Source organism: Colius striatus, chromosome 8, assembly GCF_028858725.1.
Source record: "Colius striatus isolate bColStr4 chromosome 8, bColStr4.1.hap1, whole genome shotgun sequence".
Classification (NCBI taxonomy): domain Eukaryota; kingdom Metazoa; phylum Chordata; class Aves; order Coliiformes; family Coliidae; genus Colius; species Colius striatus.
Genome location: NC_084766.1, coordinates 13,863,410 through 13,877,549, shown reverse-complemented (window position 1 = coordinate 13,877,549; position 14,140 = coordinate 13,863,410). Strand labels below are relative to the sequence as shown.

General features: G+C 36.6%; 1 protein-coding gene across 5 annotated transcripts in view; it reads right to left on the bottom strand.

Moving 5' to 3' along the window:
- Positions 1-2,439: 2,439 nt before the first annotated feature.
- The window catches only part of CCAR1 (cell division cycle and apoptosis regulator 1), a 28,160-nt gene continuing 16,459 nt past the window's right edge, over positions 2,440-14,140 (bottom strand). For 3 of the 5 annotated variants that reach the window (XM_062001067.1, XM_062001069.1, XM_062001070.1), the window contains 13 exons: positions 13,537-13,747; positions 12,646-12,729; positions 11,835-12,020; positions 10,198-10,389; positions 9,500-9,733; positions 9,077-9,188; positions 8,776-8,817; positions 7,388-7,470; positions 6,238-6,384; positions 5,703-5,823; positions 4,966-5,151; positions 4,459-4,664; positions 2,441-2,843 (listed from right to left, as the gene is read on the bottom strand). In XM_062001067.1, the coding sequence (XP_061857051.1) occupies positions 2,784-2,843; positions 4,459-4,664; positions 4,966-5,151; positions 5,703-5,823; positions 6,238-6,384; positions 7,388-7,470; positions 8,776-8,817; positions 9,077-9,188; positions 9,500-9,733; positions 10,198-10,389; positions 11,835-12,020; positions 12,646-12,729; positions 13,537-13,747 (1,864 nt within the window). In that variant the 3' untranslated portion in view covers positions 2,441-2,783. Of the gene's footprint in view, positions 2,844-4,458; positions 4,665-4,965; positions 5,152-5,702; positions 5,824-6,237; positions 6,385-7,387; positions 7,471-8,775; positions 8,818-9,076; positions 9,189-9,499; positions 9,734-10,197; positions 10,390-11,834; positions 12,021-12,645; positions 12,730-13,536; positions 13,748-14,140 lie in introns of all 5 variants that reach the window. The other 2 variants (XM_062001068.1, XM_062001071.1) reach the window with 2 other exon arrangements.

Here is a 14,140-nt window from a genome sequence, read left to right as displayed (position 1 = left end):
AATATAGTTCTGCCTTCTCATTAGCAGAACAAAAGCAAAGAGGCCTCGAGAGAGTCTACTTTATCCTAGACCATTCTGCATGCAGATGTATCACTGGGCACTTTCTTTCTTGCCTTATTCAGACATCCACAGCTCTGGATTTCACTTAGTAAGGGTTTAACTCATTAATTGCTTCATACCAGACAAAACATAAGAGGGAAACAATCCATAAACTGAGATCCAATTCCATTTACGAGCCTGCTGTATAAGCGCTTTCTCTACAGAACAAGGTAGTCTTTGAGATTTACTTCTCTCCATACATCATTTACAACGATTTTAAAACCACAAATAGGACGCTGAGACATCAGAATAAGAACTCTCCTCAGGCTTTTGCCAGCAACTGATGTGTAATGAAAGACTTTGAAATGGAAAACCCATGAGCTGGGGAGTGGGATCACAAAAAGCAAAACAACCCGTTTTTCATAAATTAAAACTGACAGGCAACTGCTTCTCCAAACTTTCATTGACACTATTCAATTTCTTAAGAATTAATTCTGTTTCTGACAGTATTACCCAGGAGCTCCAGCCAACAATGACCATTGATGCTGTGTGTACACACAACCTTGTGCCATTTGGTAAAATGAGTTTAACGGGCTGTAGAGATGTAGATTCTTCCTCAGCTTAGTTGTGCTTCAGGACACAGGTCAAGCTCGGTTTAGGTTGTAAAACTTTTCCTTTTTTTTTTTTCCTTTATTCTTTACCCTTTTCTTTTCCAACATAAATGCAGACTGTACATAGTATCTAAAACACTATTACATCAAAGCAATATAAAGAAAGGTAACACTCATTCTAACAAAAACGTTTTCTTCAATGCTGTAAAAATCTGTATGACTCTAGGAACTCTGTCACAGGGCCACTTACTGAAACACAAGATGAGGCTTGCTTGTTGTGACAACTGCTTTCAGCTCAGCCATTTAAAAATAGCCCAGCAAAACACTGCAGCAGAAGTGTCAGCGTGCTTACAAAGATACTACCTTGAATCCTAGACTTATTTTCTTGCATGTTCATGTGTACGGCTGACAAACCATCAACAAAGTACTTCAAACACAATCCTTTCCAGTCCATTTAAACGAACGGTGCTCAACATCAAGAATGAAACATGCTGTCAACAATTTGTACAAAGGTAAAGGTGAAAAATAGAACTTCATTACAAAAGAATTTAACACCGTCTGTACAACACAGATAATCACTCTTCATAAGATTCATTTATCACCATCCTCATTCAGCCATTCTAATGAGATGTTACTCATCTCTTCATTCATCAAGCATGCATTTTGTGTCTTTATATGTAATAATTAGTGTTTTATAGTACTTCTCCGATGTGATAGTTAAAATATTATGCAGTGACTCAACTGAGATGAATGAGGGGAAAGCTTATGCATGTTATTTTAATGAAAAGCTATTTTACTTGTCTAGCTCCAAAGGAGCCAAGAAAGTTAAGTGATAAAAGCACCAGTTAAGACTCTTTTCAATATAAATTCAGGCATTTTAATGTGTATCTCAGTAAAGCTACATGAACTTCCATGTAGGTTATTCACACATATTACGGCACTTGGACTCTCTAACAGGTATTTAGTTACCTAGGGCATCTAGGCTAAAAAAAACCCCAAAGTCTGCTAAAATTAACCATTCCCGTAAGAAAACACTTCTGTCCCAGCCTTCAAACCCCTGAATTTTCCTGGAAGTTGTGCCAAAATATAATTGTTCACATATTACATTAAAGTTGCCTTTGACAATGATGTTTCATTAAGTGTAGATCTCTAGCGATCTGTGACATTCTTTCCCACTTTCAAACAACAAAGTCGTGTCCTACTCCTTAGAAATTGAAACATGGCACACTGATGCTTGTGTATCCTTTCCTTTGTTGGACTCAAGTCTTTGAAGCAATTAAGAAAGTCCCAAATCAACTAAAGGCAGCTTACAACTGTAGCTTTTTCTCCATGTAAGGCATTATTCTGACATCTACTGGCCTGGTATCCAACCATACATTTTAATACACTGCCTTTGTTATGAAAAAGGAGCATATGTATTTATCCCAAAAGAAAAACAATTAAAAGAACACAAATGACATACATTTAAAACAGACCCATGTTATTTTCATATAAATCTCACAACCCTACCAGCATTTTTGTAGGTTTCTATTGCTTCCTTAACTCATATGAACTACTGTATATTATGAGGCTTTAATACAAGCAGCTTTAGGGAGGAAAGTTACATTTGGAAAGGAAAAGAACGTTGTGCAAGTAAAAAAAAATCCAAGAAGCTTTTTTTTTTAAAAAAAAAATCTTTACTTGCAAAATGAAGCAGCATGCTACCTTGTGATTTATATCTGAAGTTTAAAAGACTAATTAGACCAAAATAAAAATAAAAACCTAAAAATGGCAATTCTATAAATAATGAAAATTTTGATTTCACTAGACTTTTATGAAAAACATTTGGTAATTAAATACTTGCTACTGTTCATTATGTTGATGAACTTTATTAGGGTTAAAACTGTAACAAAGTTCATCCTAAAACATTTTGCAATGCAAAATTATTTTCACTCGAGGAGTGTCTCAAATTGAATGCTAAGAATTACAAGCAATCTTCAGAAGCAGACACTCACATTCATAAAACTTTGTACATCTTTTGGAACTAAGATATTTATACTACTAAAATCAAACATGCATCACTTCCCATACATTCTGGTATCATGATTTATATTACATTATGTAACACCATTCTTCTAAACAGCAGCAGTTTTATCATACGTTTGCTCCATTTTCTTTGGATTTTTGATCTTTATCTTCGTTCTTCACAATATCCTTTAAAAGAGAAAAAGGAGAGGATAATATATATTGTAGAAGTCACGTTTCTCATGTGAACTCTAAAGCAGAATAGAACAAAGACATTATTTGGTGTTAATTTTAAATATTATGTGAACTGGTACCTTACTCAGTTTAGTTACAACCAATATTTTCAGTATATTTCCAGGACAGTGACCTAAGCACTTCTGCAAGAAGCACAAAAACATGGTCTTGGTTTTTTGCGGTTGATTTTTAATCTGAAGTTGGCTGGTGTTTTGTTTTGGTTGTTTTTTGCAAGGGAAAATAGTGTTTGCAAAATCTATTACATTAGGATAAATAATTTAGCATAATGGTTCTAATATAAAATACATCTCTGTTGGTCAAATCCATCTGAAAACATCAGGCTTAGCAGACATTTTGATCTCAAAATTACCAGACAATACGAGCAAGGCTATTTAACTGAGCTACGAGCATGGCAGAAGAGGTTTATGCAGTGCCTTCAGCTGCCAGTTCTCGTGGAGCAGCAAGTCTACAGTACATTGTGAAGCACAGGGCTGCATAACAACAGTGACCACGGGTGGCTGCAAGGTATGACTACTTTAGTAAGCTACACTGACTACTACGATGCATCACTTGTATTCTACAAGGGGTGGGGGAAAGAGTTTTAACATTTATCAAGTTCTCCAGTTTGTATGTGGGTTTTTTTTAGAGCTTAAGTAGATACTTCACTGTCTTTTCAAAAATAAACAGACAGAAGTTGAAGCAAGGCTCCTTCACAGCACCAGTTTGCCACTCAATAGTCTTCATAGAACCATAGAATGGTAGGGTTGGAAGGGACCTTTAGAGATCATCTAGTCCAACCTCTCTGCAGAAGCAGGTCCACCTAAATCAAGTCCACACAGGAACACATCCAGGTGAGTTTTGAATACCTCCAGAGAAGGAGACTCCACATCTGCCCCGGGCAGCCTGTGCCAGGGCTCCCTCACCTGAACAGTGAAATAGGTTTTTTTATGTTTAAATAGAACTTCTTGTGTTCCAGCTTCTCTCTATTAGCCTTTGTCCTGTTGCTAGATACAACAGAAAAAAGAGATGTCCCAACCTCCTGACAATCACCATTTATATACTTGTAAATGTTAATGAGATCCTAAATCTTCATAATCTTCTTCTATTAAGCTTTCCTTAACAGGCCCCACACAGCATTCCAGGGGAATTCTGCATGTATCTTTCTATACAGGGATAGAAATGCTCTGGGGTATTACACCATTTGCTTAAAACTCATTTTACTGAAATACCCCCACATAAATTGCAATAATGAAGTTCTGCCTTGAAAAATTACTTCTGACAAGATCAGGACAGGCAATCATTAAGATGCTTTAAGATTTACATTAATATTTATACATTTTGAAAACCATTTAAGTCAACAACATGTGTTTCAAGCTTAGGGAAAAAAGAATAATTTTATTTGTTATCTTTAAACAATCAGTATTGCATTGAGCATCTTTTATATATGTTCACACGTTACTGCCCTGAATTCATGTGAAAATTCTTTTTTATTTTGAAGGTTTTGTTTTGATAATTCAGTCCACGGGAAGTTTGCATCCAGTAATCAAAAATGGAATTAAACAATTCTAACCTGTTTAAGAACATTTTGTATTTCATCCATAACTGTAGCTAAATTTTTGATTGTCTTATTCAGCTGACTCTCAAACTGCAAATTTTTATCATCTGAGATCTTCAAATTTTCTTGCAGTTGGCCAAGGTCCTTTTTCACTTCTTTGAGCTCCGTAGACAGACTTTTGTTAGAATTCTCCAGTTGTAGTATGGTCTTTTCATCCTCATCTGAGGGGAGAAAAAACCCAGTCAGTCAGTCACTTCCAATGCAGCACACTTTGCATCTTAATATGGCATTTACAAACACTGTAACTATTAGTTTTTAAGATGAAAAGCATTTCAGCACTGTGACAATGATATTCAACTACAGGCGCTGTGCAAGGCCTGGGAAATAGAAAACAGAGTTCATCGTAAACAAATAACTAAGAAATTTAGATCATAAACATAACTCACATTGGTTTATCTACTGATAGAGAAAGTTTTAGCATCTCACATCCATGTTAGTACCACCTTCAACATAACATCCCACCTGTTTTTTCTTCTAGTAACTGAAGCTTTTGCTCTATCTCTGCCCGCACTCTCTCACTCTTCTCCAGCTTCTGTAAAAGGCTCCCAACATCCACCATAGCTCCATTATACACAATGAGGCCGACGTTTTCTTCTATGGCTTTTGATTCTTGCTTTATAGCAGGTGATGGTAACAGCAACCTGTTTCCTGTATTGGATCAAATAGCATCAGGAAATACTCTGTCACTTTTCAGTTCTAGTGACCAATCTTAAAAACTTCTTACAAAAAGATTCCTAAAAGTTTCAAGTTTGCTGGTCTATTCCTCACATTTCTCTCCTCACCCCAATTCCTCTTCCCTGCCAAAAGAAGCATGCTCTTTCATGACATTCTTCTGTGCCTCTCTTCTGGCAGCAATTTGTCTTCAAAAAAATCAGGCTCTGTTCTACTACCTACAGCACTGATCCTCCTGACTGTAAAACTGCTGTGAATGAGAAATGCTATTTATCAATTCAGCTTTCACCTCTGCCCTCCTTCCTATTCCAACACATTAAAATCTATCCTATAGATGTAATAAGGTGCGTTACAAGCCAGAAACACCACCATTTGTCAACTGCCCAAAATATACTTTGTCAAACTGGCAGGCTCCCTACAGATCTGAATTAGTTTCTGCAGGAAAGCAAGTATGTCAGAACTCTCATCACCATTTGCAAATAAACAATTCTCTCGAAGTTTGTGGCATAAACAAAGAAGATTACCACCTAACATATCTTCCTGTAACTCTTCAGACTCCTCTTGGTTTTCTTCATCTTTAGAAGTATCTGTTAATCTTCTGTAAAAGCAAGACTCTCTAAGCACTACTTTATTAAGTAGCTTCTTGACCTAAAACACAGCCATGGAAAGAAATACAGTGTTACTTAATAGACATCATATTACCTAAACACTTGGAAAACTTAAGAGAAACTGCACAGCTTTTTGAACCTTAATATAATGGGGCTTAAAATTAAAACAAGCTAAGGGAGAAAAAGATACAATTTTGAGACAAAAGCCACATACACAACATGAGCATATTAAGAGCTGCAAACTCTTTTGTTCCAGGAAACTTTTTGTTCCAAGAGGATTTAAAAAAGACTGAACTAGTATTTTACTGTAAATATGAAGGGTCTACATTAAAAAATAATGGATGAAGTACATAAGCAATAGCCTTTAGAAGCTAAACTACACTTCTTGCACTTAAACCAATTTTGGAAAACTGAGAATTTCACATTTTTTTTAGTTTTATTTACTATACAAAACCTGAGCACGTGACAGGTGTAGTCCAAGAGTGTACAGTATCTCCTCCATGTCCTTCTCCAGAAGATATCCACAATGACTTTGATCAAAATAAACAAAAGCCATCAGAAGATCTCTATTAACAGTTACCATCTGCGTCTTGTCTTTTTCCTACAAAAAATTCATTATTGGATCATTAGGAAGTTAAAATATTGTTTTCCCATCATCTACTAAAAGCACTTCAACTTTTCTATTAACAAAAATTCTGTTTGTTTTGATGTTAACTTTCAGTAACTAAACTAGTAATAACTAACTAAGTACTAACTAAATGCTACTTAGTATTTACCCACCGAGCTCAAAGATATAAGCAAGCTGTTTAGGACAAGGAAGAATTACAATACAATAGACAATAACATCTAGTCGACACATCTTCTCCTTGTTTGTGCATAGTGGACATCCCTTCTCTTAACCATCTGCTTTACTGAACAGCTCTTTCAAAGGGAAACCCCCATAAACATGTAATGAATAAGCATCCAGCTCTCAGTTACAGCATTTCTACAGACCATGTTTCCCATTATTCCTATTTGTACATCTCCTGTTTGTCCTTAAAGTAAAAAAGATCAAGAGAATTAGAAACGTGTTTTATTTTTGCACTTATAAAGTTTAAGGGTAACAAATCAAACTTAAGATTGTTCCTTAAACTGAGCTGTGGAAGCAAGCTGTTGGCCTCATGACACAAAAAGCATCCATTTTCCTGCAGGGAAATGTGAAAACGTCACATAATAATTCCAAGCTTCACAAGTGAAAAGCCAGTTTATTCATCAACCTAAACTTCTGCTTCTCTTACATAAGAACACAGCAGTTGAAAAGAATGGATAAAATAATCACATCTGCTGCCTCATACGTGCTCATACAGTGTTAGTCCTCTGCTCTTTCAGACAAACCAGTATCTCATATAAAAAATTTTCTCCAATAGCTTTCACCCCATGAACTTTCAAGCTTAAGTGAAAGGAGGCGGTAAGCACCTTACCCAAAGCTGCCACACATTCCTTAACTTATATGGGCATTTCATGTTTCACTCCAGAAATGCATATAGGTCTTACAATAAAAATAAAGCTGTAATTAGGCCACCTCTAACAAGGTTACATGAGTTGTTAAGAAAGGTGTTAATTACTTTATCTTTAGATGACCTCTCTTTACAGTGCCTGTTTCCCTCTCTTCTGTCCTCTCGTTTATTCATTTCCTCCTCCTCCCGGTCTGTAAAACAGAAAGAAAATTCAACATACCCACAGCAAACAATTCTACAGCCATTATCTCAAAATGTTCATTTAAGAAGTTTACATAAACCCCAAAATACCCAAATGCCACATATTTCCCTAAAATAAGTTATTTGTAAAAAGGGCATTTAAGTGAGTCTTGTTAATTTTTTTTCCTCTGATCTTACTTTAAGTAAGGCTTTTGTCATTCTTCTCCCCTTTGTTTCTTTTCCACACACAGGACATAAATAGGCCAAAAGGAGTTCTGCCAATTTCACCATCTATTTAAGCAGTGTGCAGAAAATTACAATTCTCTCTAATGAAGCTTGGCAGAGTCTGCATTCAGCCATGGTTATTCCTATTAGACCAAAAAAATCAATACTATTTGCTCTCAAATATTTTGTGTCAAACTGTATCAACTATATGATTAAAAGCATGTGTTTATTCTCATGTCTGAATGAGATATTACTGATCCTTTGATTTAGATCCTCCGAGAAGTTATAGATTTGATTTACGAGCTGCCAGGTTTTTTGCCTAAAGGCAGACAGACAGAACAGTCAAACTAAACCTACATTGAAAAAAGGGAACATTACAACTGCAGGGACAGACTGTGGCATGCAGTTCTACCTTATATACAAGTCTTCAGTCAGAGAATCCCATGCCAAGTTCAGCTTTAAGCTCACCTTTCTTTTGAGGAAAACTTTGGAAAAAACTAGGTATCACAACACTTGTCTAATTTTGCCAACACATTTCTGAGAACCAAAAGCTTTCTCCTGTATTTTCATGGCACATCGGATTGTTCTCAGCAACTCTGACTGGGAATGGCACAAGGACAGATCATGGGAAATAGGACTTGTACAGAACAGTCAAGTCCAGGGCACTCTCACTGTCAGGTTATAAAAAGAGAACGGTTGTTTTGGAAACCACAGATTAGCATCAACTTTTTAATGTTGGTACAGTACTCTGTCAAAAATACAACTTTAAAATGTTGGTTAGAAAATGTTGGAACTGCAGTATTGAAGCTGTTCAAACACACATCTCTAGCAAAAACTTTCCACAACAGGGCAAAAACCCCAAAAGAAGTACAAACCAAAAAGCAAACACCACATCTTAGGCCTTTCTGAATCTCTGAGGAGGCAAAGAGGGCTACTGCTGCTCCCTAGAGAACTCCTCATAACTCCATCATGTAAAGAATATCCCACACTACATTCTGGCCTAATGAAAACAGGGTAACATTTCAGAATGGAGGAAGAGGAAGTGAGGCACTCAAAAGTGGCTTTGTTTTTCAGAGGTGCTGAATACTCACATCTCCTACTGACTTCAATGGGAGTTGCGAGTGGTCTGCATTCTGAAAAAAATAAAACCACTTCTATATGCATGCCTGGCTTTGAGTACCACAGCCAGTTTATATTCACTATGTTCATACAATGCCCAGCATAAGGGCACTTACATTTTAAGCAGATGTGTTCAGAATTACTAAAATTAGCTTAGTCTAAAAATGTAATTTAAAATTGTTTTGCTCCAGTGCATTCTCCAGCTTGAAAGAAAATATTCAGTGGCAATAAAAATAAACTTCTGAAAGCCACAAAATTCGTAATTCAAGATACCTTCATCTTCATCTTCAGCATCTTCTGCCTCCATCGGATCGTATTCTTCTTGATTATTGTCATCTTCGGTTTCTTCTTCATCTTTAGAATCATCTTTCCTTTTATCTTCCCTCTGTAATGAAAGTTCCTAAAAATTTACCCAGTCAAAACCAAAAAACAGTCATTCAAAATTTGTGTATGTCTATAACTAATCACTCCTAAAAACCCCTACAGATAAATACATCTGAAAGTTAAAACAGTCACAACACACCTGTATCTTTTTAAAAATTACTGCAGACTGTATTTAAATAGACCAATGAGTCAAATCCATAAACTTCACACTACAAGACCTGAGCTTTTGAAAGCAATGAAGTAAAATCTCCAATAGAAACAGTTTAACGTTGATCCACAGGGGATAGTACTTCATATGAGTTAGCTGCTAACCTTCTTTTCATCTTTATCTTCTTTTTTGTCTTTATCATCTCCTGATTTTCTCCTCTTCGGTTTTGGATCATCTGTTTCATCATCCTTCTCTTCTTTTTTTTCTTTTCTCTCATCTTTTTTGACTTTTTTATCTTTTTTGTCCTCTCTCTCCGGGAGAGAAATCAATGCTTTGTAAATTCTGACACCAAAATCTCTCTGAAGCATTTCATTGAAGAGTTCTGCAAACAATGATACCTGCACGAGAAGAATAAAAAGAGAAAATTTAAATATCTATTAAGAATTTGTACACATGGTTAAATATCTATGAGGCGCTTTCTTTCCAACTATCACCATGTCAATTTTATGTAGTGTCATATTTCTTACTCTCTGCTCTGAATATGGAAAACGTGAACTCCAAAACCGCTTTTTTCCTGTACTGCAGCAGTTTAGGACCTAGACTAGCTGTATAAACCATAAACTCTGTTCCATGTCTGAAAACCTGGGCCTTTCTTCTGGCTATCATACAGTGACTATATTGCTACTGTAAACCATGTACAAGACTGGCCAATATTTTCTAGGTATTATGCCAAGAAACTAACTTATTTAATTTTCACTTTGCCATGCTACCATGAACTTCCACGATTTAAGAATACTGCAGCTGTAACACAGAATTTAAAAGAAACAGGAATGCCTAAGTGTAAGTAGCATAGCTAAATTACCTCAAAGGAATGTTCTTTATTATCTTCTAATCTATAGTCCAGAAGAACACTGAGAGACATAATGCTACAGTCAAACTTGCCACTCTTTGCTGCCCAGTTAGGATGTACAATGATTGCTGGTTCATCAGGCAAGATGTATCGCCTCTCCCGCCGCTGACGTTCCATTTCTTCTTGACGTTTTCTTTCCTCTTCCTAGAAAAAGGAAAAAAATAACATACAGCATATTCTGAAGCTGAAGTTTCAGCCTGTGTATTAGCTTTTAGTACTCACTGCTTTGAGGAAATTTGAGGAAAGCTTAAGCTGCTGAATGCAACACAGAAGACAGACAGAAGTCAGAGTCTAGAATTTCCAGAAAGCAGACTGTGTCCACTGCCAACACTCACTTAAGACAAATGGGAACTTGAGCCAAAGCAGGACATACAGCGCTGTTTGGCCCACAGAGCAACAAGTACTTCCCAACTATCTTATGGTGCTGACCACAGCATGTTAATTTGACATTGGAAGGACTTAAACTAGTTCACTTTAAGAAATGGTATGCAAGCTAGTGAAAGAAGGGTCTTTTGTTTGTTTAGGCATGTTTTAGAGCTGTACAGTACTGTAAGCTGATTCCTTACATGAGAAGAGTAAAGGCTTCACATATAATCTTCCCAAAGATATTCAACACAGCTTTAACAATTATCAGGTGACAATTTACTTGCTTCTTTCAAGGGAAATGTAATTTCTATAAATAAACTATAAATCAAACAAAAGCTTAAAAAAAGGTAAAATACCAAGCGGTTTAATAATCGCCAGAGAAATGATGAAGTTTTGTAAGTATGGAAAAATGTCATAGCAGCACTCATGCTTTTTACAAAAGTAAGCACCATAGCTTCTTCCTCTAATCTTAAAGAAAGCTGTGACAAGGAATTCCAAGATAGCTGATGTCCATCCAAGCTGTGGGAGAAGGCAGGTTTAAAAGCAGCTAACACACCATACGTTCTCTACCCATTTAAGCCCCTTTTCTGTGGTTGGCCTTTGCCCTTATTGCACAATCTTGTTTATCCTTATGAAATCAAGGTAAGTATTAGTGAAACTACCAGCTGCAAAACTGAGAAACTTCAATATACAGAAAGTTTATCTGAAATCAAAAATTAAAGCTTTATAATAAGGGAAAACAAATCCAGGCAAATCTTCACCCATGTGAGCAAACTGGACTATTTGAGACGCTGGAACCTGCCCTCCCCTCATTTTCCCAAGAATTCCCTAAGGCTTGTATGCAGCTCCTTTTCCATGTAGGTTTAAACATTTAAGATCCTGTTAAGTGTGTTCACCTGTTCTCAAGCACGGTTTCTCAGGAGTTTGAGACTTATTTTTCCTCACATTTGAGGTCTGATTCAGAAACCCTTGGTGCTGTTGCACATTTTAGCTGACTTTGCTGATATAAAGAGATGCAAACTCGCCAAGATTTCCTTACAATTCAGCAGCTCAAGTTACAGCAAGAGTTCCCAGCACAGACATCCAAGAACCACAAAATCTCAACACAACTAGGCATATTCCTGTACTTTTGATTTATAATATTTATACACATTTTAGATATAGTATTTTATGTATTTATGAATCTTTAATAAGACTTAAATCAAATATGTCCAAAACCTAACCTCTTTGTCATCTTCAGACTTCCTATCCTCCTCCTCTTCCTCTTCTTTCTCAGACTTCTCTAGCTCCTTTTGCTCTTCTTTTTGCTCCTCTACTTTCAGCTGCTTTGTGAGTCGAGCTATCAACTGAGACTTCAGTCCTTTAGAGCTAAGGGTTCGACTTTCTAATTCTTTGCGAAGGTCGTTTACCTGGTAAATAAAAGCTCTGTAAGTGGTATCAACCAGTGACACTGCAAAACATTTAATTAACAGAAAAAGTAAGTAAAATGTAAGTAACAGCACTGAAAAACACTGATATTTAGTAATACATAAAACATTTTATACTTAAAGTTGTGTTCACTTCAAAGAGCCTCTTTTTGAGGCACTTTTCACAGGGGCAGGGAAAGAAATTTATTACAGTAAAATGGTTTTATTGCTATTATTCCTTCCAAGGAAACTCTTTTTAATGTCTCCTGACATACATGTTTGTAAAATTATTGCCTTTTTAAACTAACGTTAAAGTATTTTAAACACCATATTATTTAATGCAAGTAGATACCACTAGACTGCAGACCTTTCACTTTCCAGTTAATGTAACATTTTTGATACCCTTTAATTGCACAAAGTTCAGAGCGCTATTCGATTAGTTGTATTTGCATTTTAACTCAGGAGTTGCACTTGCACACTGTGATATGTGTAATACCTATAAAAATCAACAAGCAACATAAAACATTGCAGAAGTTTTATGCTCGGGGAATGTACAGCTGTATTTCGGGTTGTGCCTTAAAAATGAAAGTGTACAATGGAACCACATTTTAAGAAAAGCATTAGTTACCTTCATTGTTTTCGGATCCAGTTTAGACCAGTGCGTAGGAGTTGAGATCTCTTTAGCTTCCCCATCATCTTTTTCCTCTTCATCCTGACAAATAAAATGTAGAAATTATCATTCAGAAAGCTTAAAAGGATTTCAGTTATTTTTAAAATTCTGTTGCTGATCTGTGCAAGGTCACAACTGTTTCAGATAGTCTTCTCCTAAAGTTATTATTTCGACAAGTTCACACACACATTCTACCACTTTATAAATGATCACAGTGCCACTCAGCCAATACAAGCCAGATCTGTGGAACACAAAAGGGTGATAAGCAACACCACAAAGAATGTCGGGGTCACACAGACACTGCTGGTCTCCATCGACCACACAGCCTGTGATCTTCCCCCAGATTTTAAATCCCCAAAATTGCTCTTTGTTCAGTCAGACCTCCCCTTATTCCAAGATGTTGATCAGCCACATGGCCTGAAATTCAGATGTTTCAGACTAGTGTTTGTTCAGTTTCGAATATCACCATTAGAACTGGCCACAGGAAAGAATTTAGAATTTTTAGAAAATGGCAAAATGTTTAAAGACAGCTATTCATAAACTGCATCTCACTCAACAACTGGTTCCAGATTCCAGCAACTACGTCTACGATAAAAAATTGTCTGGGCATCGTAAGCACGATTTAATTCCATCTGTGGTGTCAGCATACACACTTAAAAGTTAGTGAACTAGCTGAAATAAAAATAAAAGCCAACGTTCGCTACACTGCTGAAAGCTGGTTTACCAGTCATTGTTACCAGTTATGTTCTTCCTATGTATATGTGTTGTGTAGTATGTGGTGTGCATTTTGTGCCTGTGTTCCTGTGCCTGTGAGAAGCAGAAATAGAAAAAGGGATTAGCGTTCAGTGCCTGTTCTCCATCAGCCTCCTTGCGTTCACCCTGAAGCTTCTCGACCAGCTGCTGCTTGTATCCTCGGGAGAGGGTTTCCCACTCTGAGCGGGTGGGAAGGCAATGCCAAACATCCGGGAAAAATAAAACCACTGTCTCCACATGAGCTGGAACTGTACGCCCCTTGTGGGTCTCCTCAGGGCGATGGTAGCGAATCTCTGCAAAACGGTACCTGTTGCAAGGGAAGAAGCATGTTGGAAAAAAAATTCTACAATACATTTTTAAGAGCCTAGATCACTTGTAGCACATCAAGTAAAGAAACTTTGCTGCAAGACCTTGAAGTTTGTCTAAAGAAAAAAATTATGGAAGCCATATTTTCTCTTTTGGCGCATTTGTAAAAAGCTGTATCACAGCTGAAAAGGAGGAAAACCAACACAATTCTTTTTAGGCAACTTGCTTAGCACACAGAGGCCTGATGCATAAATAAAAGTTGATGAAGCACTTGAAATTTAGCGTATTATAGACTTCCCTGGTTTTATTAAGGCTGTGATGAGTGCTAACACAGGACAAAAGCTCATCAAGAGAAAATATGGCTATATAACGAACAGCTATTTATTTATAACAA